Source organism: Dreissena polymorpha, chromosome 8 (genome assembly GCF_020536995.1).
Source record: "Dreissena polymorpha isolate Duluth1 chromosome 8, UMN_Dpol_1.0, whole genome shotgun sequence".
Lineage (NCBI taxonomy): Eukaryota > Metazoa > Mollusca > Bivalvia > Myida > Dreissenidae > Dreissena > Dreissena polymorpha.
In genome coordinates this window covers 92,293,575-92,307,108 of record NC_068362.1, presented here as the reverse complement: position 1 = coordinate 92,307,108, position 13,534 = coordinate 92,293,575, and the positions used below count along the sequence as shown (strand labels likewise).

Below are 13,534 nucleotides of genomic sequence, written 5' to 3'. Positions count from 1 at the left end.
ATGTAATGATCCTGCATCTTTGTACATTCAAACGGAAGACGTCTCCAATGTTTGCCCTTAAATTGTAAGAGGACCATGAACAGACACACAACGATGGACTTTTCTTGGCATTACAAATTAGAAAATACTTGAAACAATTATTGTATTGTAAACTGACTGCACACTAGTGTCGTTACTTACTGATGCAGTACGTAAATTCGGACAGTACTTAAAGTCGGACACAAGTAAATAAATGATTTAATACTCACTTGATTTCTTTGAAACTCTATATTTGTTGTTAAAAAGGGCAATTTCATTGAGTAACACAATAAGAGTTAAAAGTATTGATCATGTAAACGCTTATATTGTTTCCGACTTTACGTATTGTCCGAATTTAAGTACGCATGCATGTGAACATACATGTAATATCTACATGTAGTATACGATTTTCTTTTGACCATTTACATTTAAAACGCGTAAATGACCCTCGCAGACAGGTGTTTACGGTGGGTGGATGCGCAGCATCGCGGTGATCACGGGTGTTCCCGATAACGATAGCATGCAATCGCGGCGATTTTAGGTGGTCACCAAACACCGCGGTCAGTAGCGTGTCCGTCCCCCGCGAAATGTCACCCATCGAGAAAAGTGAACAACGCCAACAGGCGTTTTTGTTTAATTATAGTGCCTGCACTGTATCGGTCAAATTGGGAAATTTAGCATCGTTTTCATCAATATTAGGAAATTAATTATTTGTGCTCAAATCTGTATGAAGCATATACAATAAACATTTTTGGTCTATTTTATATTTATCATAGAATAATAATAATGGACGGAATTAAATACTTGCATTTGCCACCCTGTCAAAAATGACATTCATGTACACTAAAACACCGTCATTTCGAACACCGATAATCTGAAGTCATCGTTATTTCAAAGTATTTTTCGGGTCCCGATTTTGGTTCTTCTTTGTTTAATGTAAAATTTCATTGTTAATTGGAACTTCGTTAAACCGAACAAATCGTTAATTCGAAGTGATTCTGTCGGTCCCAACACTATAACTCGCACCTAATTATCAATCTTTAATCCGAAGTCAAAACTGCAAAACAGTGAGCGTAATTTCACACCTTTGTCGTCTGCGAGTGGCGTGTCAAAAGCCGATAATTACACCTTTGGCGTCTGCGCGTAGCGTGTTAATTTTATAATGTTCTCAATAGCCGATAATTACTATTTATGTAGTCTTGCATTTTTGCATTCCGTTTGTTAAAAATAGAACCCTATTGCTATCTGACTAGTTTACGTTTTTAAGTAAAACAATTATTCAAAACTGCAAAACACTGAGCGTAGTTTCACTCTTTGTCGTCTGCGAGTGGCGTGTCAAAAGCCGATAATTACAACTTTGGCGTCTGCGCGTAGCGTGTTCATTTTATAATGTTCTCAATAGCCGATAACTACTATTTATGTAGTTTTGCAATTTTGCATTCCGTTTGTTAAAAATAGAAACCTATTGCTATCTGACTAGTTTACGTTTTTAAGTAAAACAATTATTAATAGTAGCTTGTAACGGAATCATGCAAATTACACGTTTTATTTTTTGCAGAATCAAAGAAGTTGTCTGTCAAATGTTTATTTCGAACAGGGACCTATACAAACAAATGTTGTTTGTATAGGTCCCTGTTTCGAATTGTCTTTAAGCCGAAGTTTTTTTAAACGGTCCCGGCCACTTCGAAATAACCGTGTTAAAGTGTATTTCAATTGATACTTAGTTTTTTTTTTTAAATCAAAAGTAAACGCTGCTATGTAGCAATGATTAACACCTTTTTCAGAAATGTATATTACAACTTTGGCGTCTGCGCGTAGCGTGTTCATTTTATAATGTTCTCAATAGCCGATAACTACTATTTATGTAGTTTTGCAATTTTGCATTCCGTTTGTTAAAAATAGAAACCTATTGCTATCTGACTAGTTTACGTTTTTAAGTAAAACAATTATTAATAGTAGCTTGTAACGGAATCATGCAAATTACACGTTTTATTTTTTGCAGAATCAAAGAAGTTGTCTGTCAAATGTTTATTTCGAACAGGGACCTATACAAACAAATGTTGTTTGTATAGGTCCCTGTTTCGAATTGTCTTTAAGCCGAAGTTTTTTTAAACGGTCCCGGCCACTTCGAAATAACCGTGTTAAAGTGTATTTCAATTGATACTTAGTTTTTTTTTTAAATCAAAAGTAAACGCTGCTATGTAGCAATGATTAACACCTTTTTCAGAAATGTATCTAATTAGCAACCCCACTCAAAATTTAAAACTGAAGTATTATGGCCTTTACTTCATTTAATTCTTTGAACTTTAACAAGCATAAATCTGTTTACATTTTTAAAATATCTTTATAAATAAGAAGTGATGAAGATTTTTAATTCAGTAAACTCACGAATTTTGTGGAATTTTCGCTCTATATACTTTATATGCAATCACATCGCGATCGCGGACCCCAAAATCGGATGCATTAAACTTCTTTTATTCATAACTTTTTTATTTTTTAAGATAATTGTATAAAATTTGACATACCAATAGGATTTTTCCCGTAGAATCTATTTCTGATGCTAATTTTCATGTATTGATGATATTTCTATGTGAAAATAATACTTAAGAGCTTGATTGTGGACATATATTTTGCAATTTTTTATTTTTCCAGTCACAAAATGTTTCAATATCAACACTATCAACAACACTAAATAACAAATATAAAGTTACCACAGTACATTGTTTATAAACTACTGTAACAATTGCAAGCTTAATAACTATTAAGTGAAGTTTTTAACTATATTATTTTTATTTTAACAGTTGTAAGATATACTATTAGTACTACTAGGAATATATATAATATAGGTTTATTTTGGACAGCACAGTTCGCTCCTTTGACAAACTAATGTCTGGCACGAGGCTTAACAGGATTTTGATATACTGATTTTCTATATACGTTTTCAACTCGGTAAAAAAAATTTACGTGCATTAAACTTTCTTCTAGTTATATATTGCGTAAAAATTGAATAAGTGTGTCATAAATTAAGTGTTAACTTAACTTGAATTCGAAATAATGGTTTATTCCGTGCAATAACAGATAAAATAAATTTTGTAAAATTCAATTCTTTGACAACTTTCTTTTGCGAGTGGAGCGAATCTTAATTAAGTTATTTAATGCGGAAATTACTGACAATTGTACGTTTTAACAATAAACTTTTTAATTTAAAATAAAATGAGTACATACCGGATGAATGATACAGAAAATACCTTTATTTGTGTTAGTTTATGCGGAAAACGAGGCCTTTTATCGCGTCATGAACATGGAAAATTTGACACGACCGCCATCTTGGAAATTCTTTACCCGAGTATGTTGGGGGTTACCCATTTCAAATAAAGATGCGAGGTATTAATTCTTTGTTCCGAAAAATGATTTTGGTATCAAAATAAAGATGAAAGATTGAATGTTAAGTTAATGTAAAAAAACGTTAAACAAAAGCGTATTTTAAACGTTAAATTTTACGAAACTATATTTCAGCGTAGGGATATCCCATTTATGTCATTCAAAAACAAGATTGAAGTTTAACCAATCAAATTTCTTGCTGTGGAAAAATCATTAATATTCAAATACAATTAAAATGCAGTAAACAAAAGAAATGGGACACTGACGTTGTACTTGAATCCAATAAAGCAGCGAATATAAATTAATGATTATTAAAATTTATATCATATTAAAGAGAATTGATTTTTCTTTCAATCTGCATTTATATTAATTTGATTTTAAATAAGATGATTTATTAAAATAACTTGTAATGGAATCACTATGCAGATTAGCTGATTTTCTTAGATCTTCCACTGATAAGATAAGATCTGCTGGGGTTGCTAGAGTTACACATGTATGCCAAATATCAAGTTGCTATCTTCAATAATGCAAAAGTTATTGCAAAACTTTAACCAAGGTTAAAGTTTTGGGACACACAATGAATGACAGACAGATCAGATTAAAACTATAACCTCTATTGTCTACACGAGGTTTTTCTATTATTTGACCTAGTGACCTAGTTTTTTACCCTTGATAACCCAAATACAATCCCAACCCAGATTTCATCAAGATAAACATTGTGACCAAATTTCATAAAGATTGGATGAAAACTGTGACCTCTATTGTCTACACAAGGTTTTTTCTATTATTTGACCTAGTGACCTAGTTTTTGACCCCAGATAACCCAAATACAATCCTAACCCAGATTTCATCAAGATAAACATTGTGACCAAAAATTTCATAAAGATTGGATGAAAAATGTGACCTCTATTGTCTACACAAGGTTTTTCTATTATTTGACCTAGTGACCTAGTTTTTGACCCCAGATGACCCAAAAACAATCCCAACCCAGATTTCATCAAGATAAACATTCTGACCAAATTTCATAAAGATTGGATGAAAACTGTGACCTCTATTGTCTTCACAAGGTTTTTATATTATTTGACCTAGTGACCTAGTTTTTGACCCCAGATGACCCAAATACAATCCCAACCCAGATTTCATCAAGATAAACATTCTGACCAAATTTCATAAAGATTGGATGAAAACTGTGACCTCTATTGTCTTCACAAGGTTTTTATATTATTTGACCTAGTGACCTAGTTTTTGACCCCAGATGACCCAAATACAATCCCAACCCAGATTTCATCAATATAAACATTCTGACCAAATTTCATAAAGATTGGATGAAAACTGTGACCTCTACTGTCTACACAAACAAATTGTTGACGGACACACGCATGCACACACGCACAACGAACGCCGGACATCACACAGTCACATAAGCTCATATGTTACTTTGTGACAGGTGAGCTAAAAACATGTTTATATAATTAAGCCTCGCACTGAAAAAACGTAACTAAATGCCTGCGCGTAAAGTGTTGTCCCTGATTAGCTTGTGTAATTCACTGAGGCTAATCAGGTATGATTCTTTCTGCCTCAATTGGATTTTGGCTCAGAAGAGTGTTCCTTAAAATGAAAAATACAATCAAAGCCAAAAGTTTCGTCCCTGATTAGCTGAAGGGCATTGCACAGAACATGCTTATCTGGGACGACACTTCATGCAAATGCTATAAGTCCAGTTTTCCCACAATGCAGTCCAATTGTAGGAGTCTCCATCAAATTTAAAGAGAATCACTAAAGTTGTGCTTAACATCTCATTAATTATACGAGATGGTAAGACAATTTCAGTTCACATAGACCTCAAATAATGTTTACAATCAGATATACCACAAGCAACCATGACCATTTTTGTAACAGCAAATTTAAAATTTAAGAAAAGGTTTCTAATAAAATTGACCATGTTTTATACATTTAATAGGATACTAACGAGACAAAACGCAATACTTTTATAACAGTGCATAATTTGACAAGTTGATAACCGTTTAAACCTTTATATGAGCATAGCATACATGTTGTGTGTTTTGTGATGTTGTAAACTAGCATCACACATGCATACCACTGCAGTATCTCTGATAAAAATCAACATCAACACAAAACCATCAATGTATAAATAATAAAATAATAATACACATATAGCAAATATCATATAAACACTCATGAGTACATAAAATTAATTTCTATACAATAACAAACAGACAAGAATAGCACTAACATGTATAACTAAAATGTTTGTAACCTCTTTAGTAAAGTTTAATAAGACTTAATTAAGGTTCCCGGTCATAGTGAAATTCCTTAAAGAAAATCATTATGGACTTTGCTGAATCAACTAGATATTCTTAAGAAAAATTGCTCATGAAACTTTGATCAAGGTCAGATTCACATTGATATTCCATAAAAAATTGCTTGTGGAACTAAGATCAAGGTCAAGGTCACATTGATATTTCTTTTGCTAAATTAATTGTGGAACTAGAATCAAGGTCATTCTCACATAAATAATTGCCTAAAAAATTATGTGACATAAATGACAAGTCATCTTTAAGTAAGTTTACTCTGATTTTGATGTAGCGAGAAGCTGTATTATGGTGTCATTTGGCATGAAATCCAATCATATGGTTCCATAACATCAAAAGCAATTTCACAATCTTATGACATCAAATCACATAGTCCCATAACATCCTACTTAATCACATAGTCTCACACCATCCTGTAGCATCCAATTACATGTCCCATTGCATCCAATCTAATCACACAGTCTCGCACCATCCTGTTGCTTCCAATTACATGTCCCATTGCATCCAATCTAATCACACAGTCTCGCACCATCCTGTAGCATCCAATTACATGTCCCATTGCATCCAATCTAATCACACGGTCTCATTATGACCTTTCTCTGTGACCTCTCTGAGGCGCTTCAAGTGCGCGTCTACTACAGCCTGGTCCACGGTGAAGTGACTGCGGTGGTACAGCTGTAGCAGCTGACTGTACTCTGCCAACGTGAACTGGGAACCCTTCTCAGCTATAAGGGTCAGGATTTTCTGTAAAATAGTGAAGGGGGTAAAATATGTACATATGTATTATTTGTACTTCCAGATTAGCATGTGCTGTCTTCACAGGCTAATCATGAATGATACTTTCTGTTTTAAACAAATGTTATGTTCTTAATTGAAATACAGTCAAGGCAGAAAGTGTCTTCCTTGATAAGCCTGCAAGGAGACTGCATGGACACCACTTTACGCACATGCCTGGTCCACAATCAAGTGACAGTGTTCGTACAGTTGCAGCAGCTGGCAGTACTATGCCAACATGAACTGAGACCCTTTTCAGCTATGAGGGTCAGCATTTTCTGAAAAAAAATTATTATTAAATAGCTTCAAGTGCAATAGCTTTGATTGGATTCTTACAAAAAAAAATCTTTTTCCCAATGCATGTGCCCCGCTCTATGAAAACAGGGTTAAATGCAAGTGCCTAAATTGTTGTCAAAGATCAGCAGGAACCACACTTTTCGCTTTTATGGATTTGTTTCCTTTAAAGAAAGTCTTCTTAAATGAAAATCCAGTATAGGTGGGAAACATCGTTCCTGATTAGCCTGTGTAGGTCGCACAGGTTAATCTGGGCCGACACTTTATGCACATTAAGCCCCCTTTTCACAGAGTGTGGGTTTTATAAATGGTATCTGATTCTACAAGTTCAACAGTTTTTATCAGATCCTAAACAAACAAAATGACATTATTTTTGGTTATCTATTATTTTTACAATATATCCTAATAAACATTTTATGATTTACCACATCACTTCAGGTACTGCTTATATTTGGCACGTACATGCAATTCTTAAAAAAATTGCAATTTTAGAAAATTCTTGTTTTCGTCACTAAACTCATATGTTTTAGATTTCTTTTCACCTCAGGTGACATAACTGTAAAACAACATATTTTTTTATTACCTTAATGTTCATGTTTAATATCAAGGCTTAAGTTCATTTTTTACTTACTTCAGGCTTTAGGTCCATGGTTTATTTACCTCAGGGCTCATACTTACCTCAGGATTTAGGTTCATGTTATACTTACCTCAGGATTTAGGTTCATGTTTTACTTAAATCAGGGTTTAGTTTCATGTTTTACTAACCTTACGTTTTAGGTTCATGTTTTACTTACCTCAGGTTTAAGGTTCATATTTTACTAACATCAGGTTTTAGATTCATGTTTTACAAACCTTAGGCTTTAGGCTGATGTTATACTTACTGCAGGGTTTAGGCTCATGTTATATTTACCTCAGGGTTTAGGCTCATGTTATATTTACCTCAGGGTTTAGGTTCATGTTATATTTACCTCAGGGTTTAGGTTCATGTTATATTTACCTCAGGGTTTAGGTTCATGTTATACTTACCTCAGGGTTTAGGTTAATGTTTTACTTAATTCATGGTCTAGTTTCATGTTTTACTAACCTTATGTTTTAAGTTCATGTTTTACTTACATCGGGTTTAGGTTATTGTTCTACTAACCTTAGAGTTTAGGTTCATGTTATACTTACTTCAGGGTTTAGGTACAGCAGTTCATAGTACTGTCTAGCGTGGTCCAAATCTGACTCTCGAGACATCGTGATGTTGGTCAGGTTCTGTTGTATGGCAAACAGGTTACGGCACCTACAAAGGCAGGCACAAACAGGTTACAGCACCTACATATGCAAGCACCAACAGGTTACGGCACATACAGAGGCAAGCACAAACAGGTTAAAGCACCTACAGAGGAAAGCACAAACAGATTATGGAACCTACAGACGCAAGCACAAACAGGTAACAGCACCTACAGACGCAAGCACAAACAGGTTACAGCACCTACAGACGCAAGCACAAACAGGTTAAGGCACCTACAGTCAGGCACAAACAGGTAAAGTCACCTACAGTCAGGCACAAACAGGTTAAGGCACCTACAGAGGCAAGCATAAACAGGTTACAGCATCGACAGTCAGGCACAAACAGGTTATGGCACATACAGAGGCAAGCACAAACAGGTAACAGTATCTACAGACAGGCACAAACAGGTTAAGGCACCTACAAAGGCAAGCACAAACAGGTTACGGCATCTATAGAGGAATGCCCAAGCATGTTTAAGCCTACAGAGGCAAGCACAAACAGGTTACGACCCCAACAAACTTAAGTACAACAAGAGGCAGATTATTTAACCAGATTCATCTTTTCTGTCAATCCACGGAAAACAGATACTCATATCAACATACATTTAATTATGTTGTAAGAGACAATTTATGGTACAAGCTAATTAAACTAGGCATACGTGGTAATATACTCAATGTAATGAAATCAATGTATAACTCCATCAAATCAAAAGTTAAACATAGTAACACGTTAAGTGATAGCTTTGAATGCATGTTAGAGGTCAGGCAAGGTGAGTGTTTTTCTCCATTTTTATTTTCCATGTATCTTAACTACCTAGAACAGGAATTTCACATGAATGGGTTAAATGGAATAGATATTAACTTTTTTAAATGTTTCTACTGCTTTACGCGGATGATATAATTATTTTTGCTAACAATGCAGATGAACTCCAAAGGTGTCTAGATTTATTACATGAGTATTGTCACACATGGAAGCTAGTAATTAATACAGATAAGTCTAAAATAATGATATTTCGCAAAGGCAGTCGTAATTCAACCAATTATTTTTGTTATAACAACAAAACTATAGATATCATCAATCGTTTTAATTATCTCGGTGTTGTTTTTACGTCTGGCGGGTCATTTTGCGACGCCACAAACACACTATCTGGACAAGCTCTTAAAGCTATTTTTAAACTGAAAAAGTATTTATACAAATTTACGGAAATTCCATTAGGCAACAAACTTGAGCTCTCCGATAAACTTATAACGCCAATATTGAATAACGGTAGCGAGGTATGGGGCTTTATTAAGGCTTTACCAATAGTAAGGGTTCATATGCAATTTTGCAAACAATTATTGGGTGTAAAAAAATGCACACAAAATGATTTTGTATATGGTGAGGTTGGACGTATTAATTATCAATCCAGAAGATATTTAAATTTTATTAAATACAGGGTAAAACTTTTAAGAACTCCAGACAACAAATTTATTAAGAAAATATATTTAACTCTATTAAATGATAGCATCGTATACCCTTTAAAGAAAAATTGGTGTACATTATTTAAGGATTTGTTAAGTAATTTGGGATTTTATGACGCTTGGCTCTTCCAAGAGGTAATGTAAACATGTTCATATCCGCCTTAAGACAACGACTGAGCGACACATTTATCCCAAACTGGAATAATAGGCTAGAAACTCCAGCAGAGCTAACTTATACAAACACATTGCAATATTTCATTTTCAACCGTACCTAAATTATTGTCAAACACGTAAATTCCGAATAAGTTTTTCTAAATTACGGCTGGCATCACATAGGCTGTACATTGAGAGCGGCAGATGCCCAAGGCCCAATCCTATTCCATTAGAACAAAGAAAATGTACTCTATGCAATAAACTTGAAGATGAGTTTCATTTTGTGCTTGAGTGCAGTTTATACTCAGAACTAAGAAAACACTACATTCCATCATATTTTCGACACAGACCAAATATGTATAAATTCGTAGAACTTATTACGTCAGAAAATGAATTGGTGATTAAAAAAATGTGCATATACATTTTGAACGCATTTCAAGTTCGTACAAACAACACATATGTAATGTCAAACTAATTTCATTTTAAGATTACAAATATTGTGTTTTATTTTATGAAAGTGTCAATTAAGCAACCAATATTCATGTCTATTTTGTTACGTTTTATGATTTTCATAATCTTTTATCGTTTATGATCCCTTTGTGTGAAGTGCAATATCACACTCATGCGCATTGTATATCAAACTTGTACAATAGGCTGTCTATTTTGTTGTTTTTTTCTTTGACGCGCATAATTGTTTAATCTCAAGGCAGCTGGCCTTAGTCTTAGAAATAAATATTTAATGTCCTTTTTGATTATTATTTTAACTTTGTTATCATTTATTTAAACATTTTCAAGCCTTATGGCTATCTATTTTTCGATTTCAAATAGGTAGACAAGACAAGGCGCTAGCAAAAACGTTAAGTTTTCTTTTTCGAATAAGTAGTCGAGTCCATGCTATTATTTAATAGTGACTTTTTATACAGTCTTTAATAGAGGCTTTGTAACATATATATATATAAAATACAAAAAGATATATTATGCTTTTATTAATTATACACGCACATATAATTTTACAAGCCTGCTTTTGCATGTTTATATGTTATTCAACCAATAATTTTGTGATGCATGTATAATTATCATTATTATAACTATCACAATTATTACAGGTTTGCTTTAGCGGCTATATTTGTCATTTCATCAATAACTTTGCAATGCATTTTATGCCAATGTACAAAATGTTATATTATTTATTATCATTATAATAATTATTACACGTTTGCTTTAGAGGTTTAAGATGTAATCAACAATTTTGAGTAGCATGTTATGTAAATTTACATGATATACATTGCATCATTATAGTAGAAAATATTTGTCATTATTATTATTATTATTATTATAAGTATTGCCATAACTAGTAGTAGTAGTCATGTTTCAACTGTCATACATTAATATCCAAATCTGTAAACTCTGTATGCATAACATTGTCCACTTGGGCTGTTATTGGCCTTCTGGATCTGATATGAAATAAACTACAAACTAACATATCAAATCCGATCCATCTTTTCTGTGAATTGTATAGAGCCTTATAAAAATTTCGGTGAATCATATCAAAACTTTTCTACATTTTCTGTGATTCATAAAAAATGGGATCAGACTGATATTTGATATTGACAAAATATGATTTGTTCAGTTTTAATATTGCATGTGAAAGTTTGGAAACAATGTCATACAGAAAGGCAACGGTGCCAAAACAAACAACAACTCAACTGGCTTGTTTAACAATTCAAAACAAAACAATGACTGTACATAGGTCAAGATGTTTCACAGTTTAAACATGATGTCACTTTCAATTACGTGCATGCGTTCACAAGGACAATAGAATTAACAATTGTTTAGAGCAAAACATAAATGACAGTCATTTAACAATCACCATAAATTGAAAAATACTCTACATTTTGTCTTTCATTTTGATGTACTGTCAAAAAAGTACTTAAAAGGAATTGTTGCCATTCAAGAATGATGGTGTTGTTTTTAATTTTTACAATAAGCTTAGGAGCTATAATTTATTATAATTATTACAATTATAAATATTATTGCTAACAAATTATTTATATTAAAATTATAATTATTGTGGACTGCACAGGCTAATCGAGGACAACAATGTACACACATGCTTTAAGCCTGCTGGGACAACAATGTACATGCTTTAAGCCTGCTGGGACAACAATGTACACACATGCTTTAAGCCTGCTGGGACAACAATGTACACCCATGCTTTAAACCTGCTGGGACAACAATGTACACACATGCTTTAAGCCTGGTTTTCTCAGAGCGCTGCTCAAATGCTTTTTCAATAATTATATAAGGCTGTATAGCGTTTTATACAACTATGATATTTACATCAATAATTATATAAGGCTGTATAGCGTTTTACACAACTATGATATTTACATTATCATTATATTTGCCAGCGCAATTAAATACTCAAATATTTGAACACAGAAATGGTGAGTGTATTTTTCCAATTTTACAAGACATTGGCTTAACATTCAGTTAATTTAAATATTTTGGTACCTTTTTTATGTAGGTACCATAATATATGACCCACATTATGCAAAAATGTGTCTTATGCCATATACGCCATGCATAGCTCGAGACCAGCCTTGTAAGGAGCTACCCTGTCCACTAACGAGACCACATATTGCTTGCCTTAATAGTGGACAGAGTATCGCCTTACCAGACTGCATCCATGAGCATACTGGTTATATATCTACAGTGGCCAAGTTTGACAGAAGACCCATTTTCGCATGGCACAGCTCTTAATTTAAATGAACATAATATTGGGTTAAGCTTTCCACTTTGATAGAACAATAGCTTATTAGCTAACTGTCAACACAAAGCCATTTTAACCTCACAAGATTGATAAATGTCCTTCCTCAACATGTCAGCAGGTACTTTGTAATAAACAAAGCCTTTTCCCAGAATTTCTTATTTAAAATAAATTATGACCATATTTGCATTTTTGACATAATTGTCATAAACATGTTAAAAATGAAATGATAGTTTCTTCAAAATGTATTTTAAAAAGCCACATTGTGTTCACTAGCAAGGATGCTGTGGTAAACTAATTTAAGACTTGTACTTTATATTTAAGTTTATTTTTTTCTGTACAATGCAAACAAACTTTTGTTTATGTGTGTTTTGTGTGTGTGACCATTTTCCCATAAATTAAATTGATGGCTCCATTTCTCAGCTATTAAACCGCATGTTCAACTAATGTTCAACCACTCAACCAATCACAGCAGCTTTGGTCTAGGATATCAGAAGCACTTTGATATTAATGAGTTCATGAACTTTAAACACTCGGAATGTACTAAGAGATAAGTTTTCAAACAAAAAGAAAATTACTGAAACATTTACCACAATCATGACTTGTTTTCATTGCTCATAAAGAATAGTAGTTGAGTCTATTAAGTATATTACTTTATTCTGTGTTTTCCAGCTTAATTTAAAGAGAATGATTTGAAATAATATTCAAATATTCAGTTGTGTCAGGACATTATGGAACCATGTGCTCCCTCAATATTGTGGACGGAAATACTGTGAAACCATGTATGTTTGTCATTTAAAAAACAAGAGTGCCAAACTGTCACAAGATACGCCTGTTTGAAGGCTTGGACAACTTGATAACTTAACCATTTGAGTGGCAAACTGATATATTTTTTAAAATAATGCAACACATAACTTAACCATTTGAGTGGCAAAATGATATATTTTTATGTCATAACTAACCATTTGAGAGGCAAAGTGATATATTTTTGAAAATTAAGCAACAAGTACATAACTAACAAGATGTGTTTGTGAAACACAATGTCCCCCTATATGATGTTAGACCTTGAAGGATGACC

The 13,534-nt window shown here is 33.2% G+C and overlaps 1 protein-coding gene across 13 annotated transcripts in view; it reads right to left on the bottom strand.

The window, feature by feature from the left end:
• Positions 1-2,642: 2,642 nt before the first annotated feature.
• LOC127841244 (exocyst complex component 4-like) overlaps positions 2,643-13,534 on the bottom strand; it is a 90,354-nt gene continuing 79,462 nt past the window's right edge. For 4 of the 13 annotated variants that reach the window (XM_052369906.1, XM_052369905.1, XM_052369908.1 and 1 more), the window contains 2 exons: positions 7,971-8,082; positions 2,643-6,476 (listed from right to left, as the gene is read on the bottom strand). In XM_052369906.1, coding sequence (XP_052225866.1) covers positions 6,306-6,476; positions 7,971-8,082 — 283 coding nt within the window. In that variant the 3' untranslated portion in view covers positions 2,643-6,305. The remainder of the gene's footprint in view (positions 6,477-7,970; positions 8,083-13,534) is intronic. The other 9 variants (XR_008030813.1, XR_008030814.1, XR_008030817.1 and 6 more) reach the window with 9 other exon arrangements.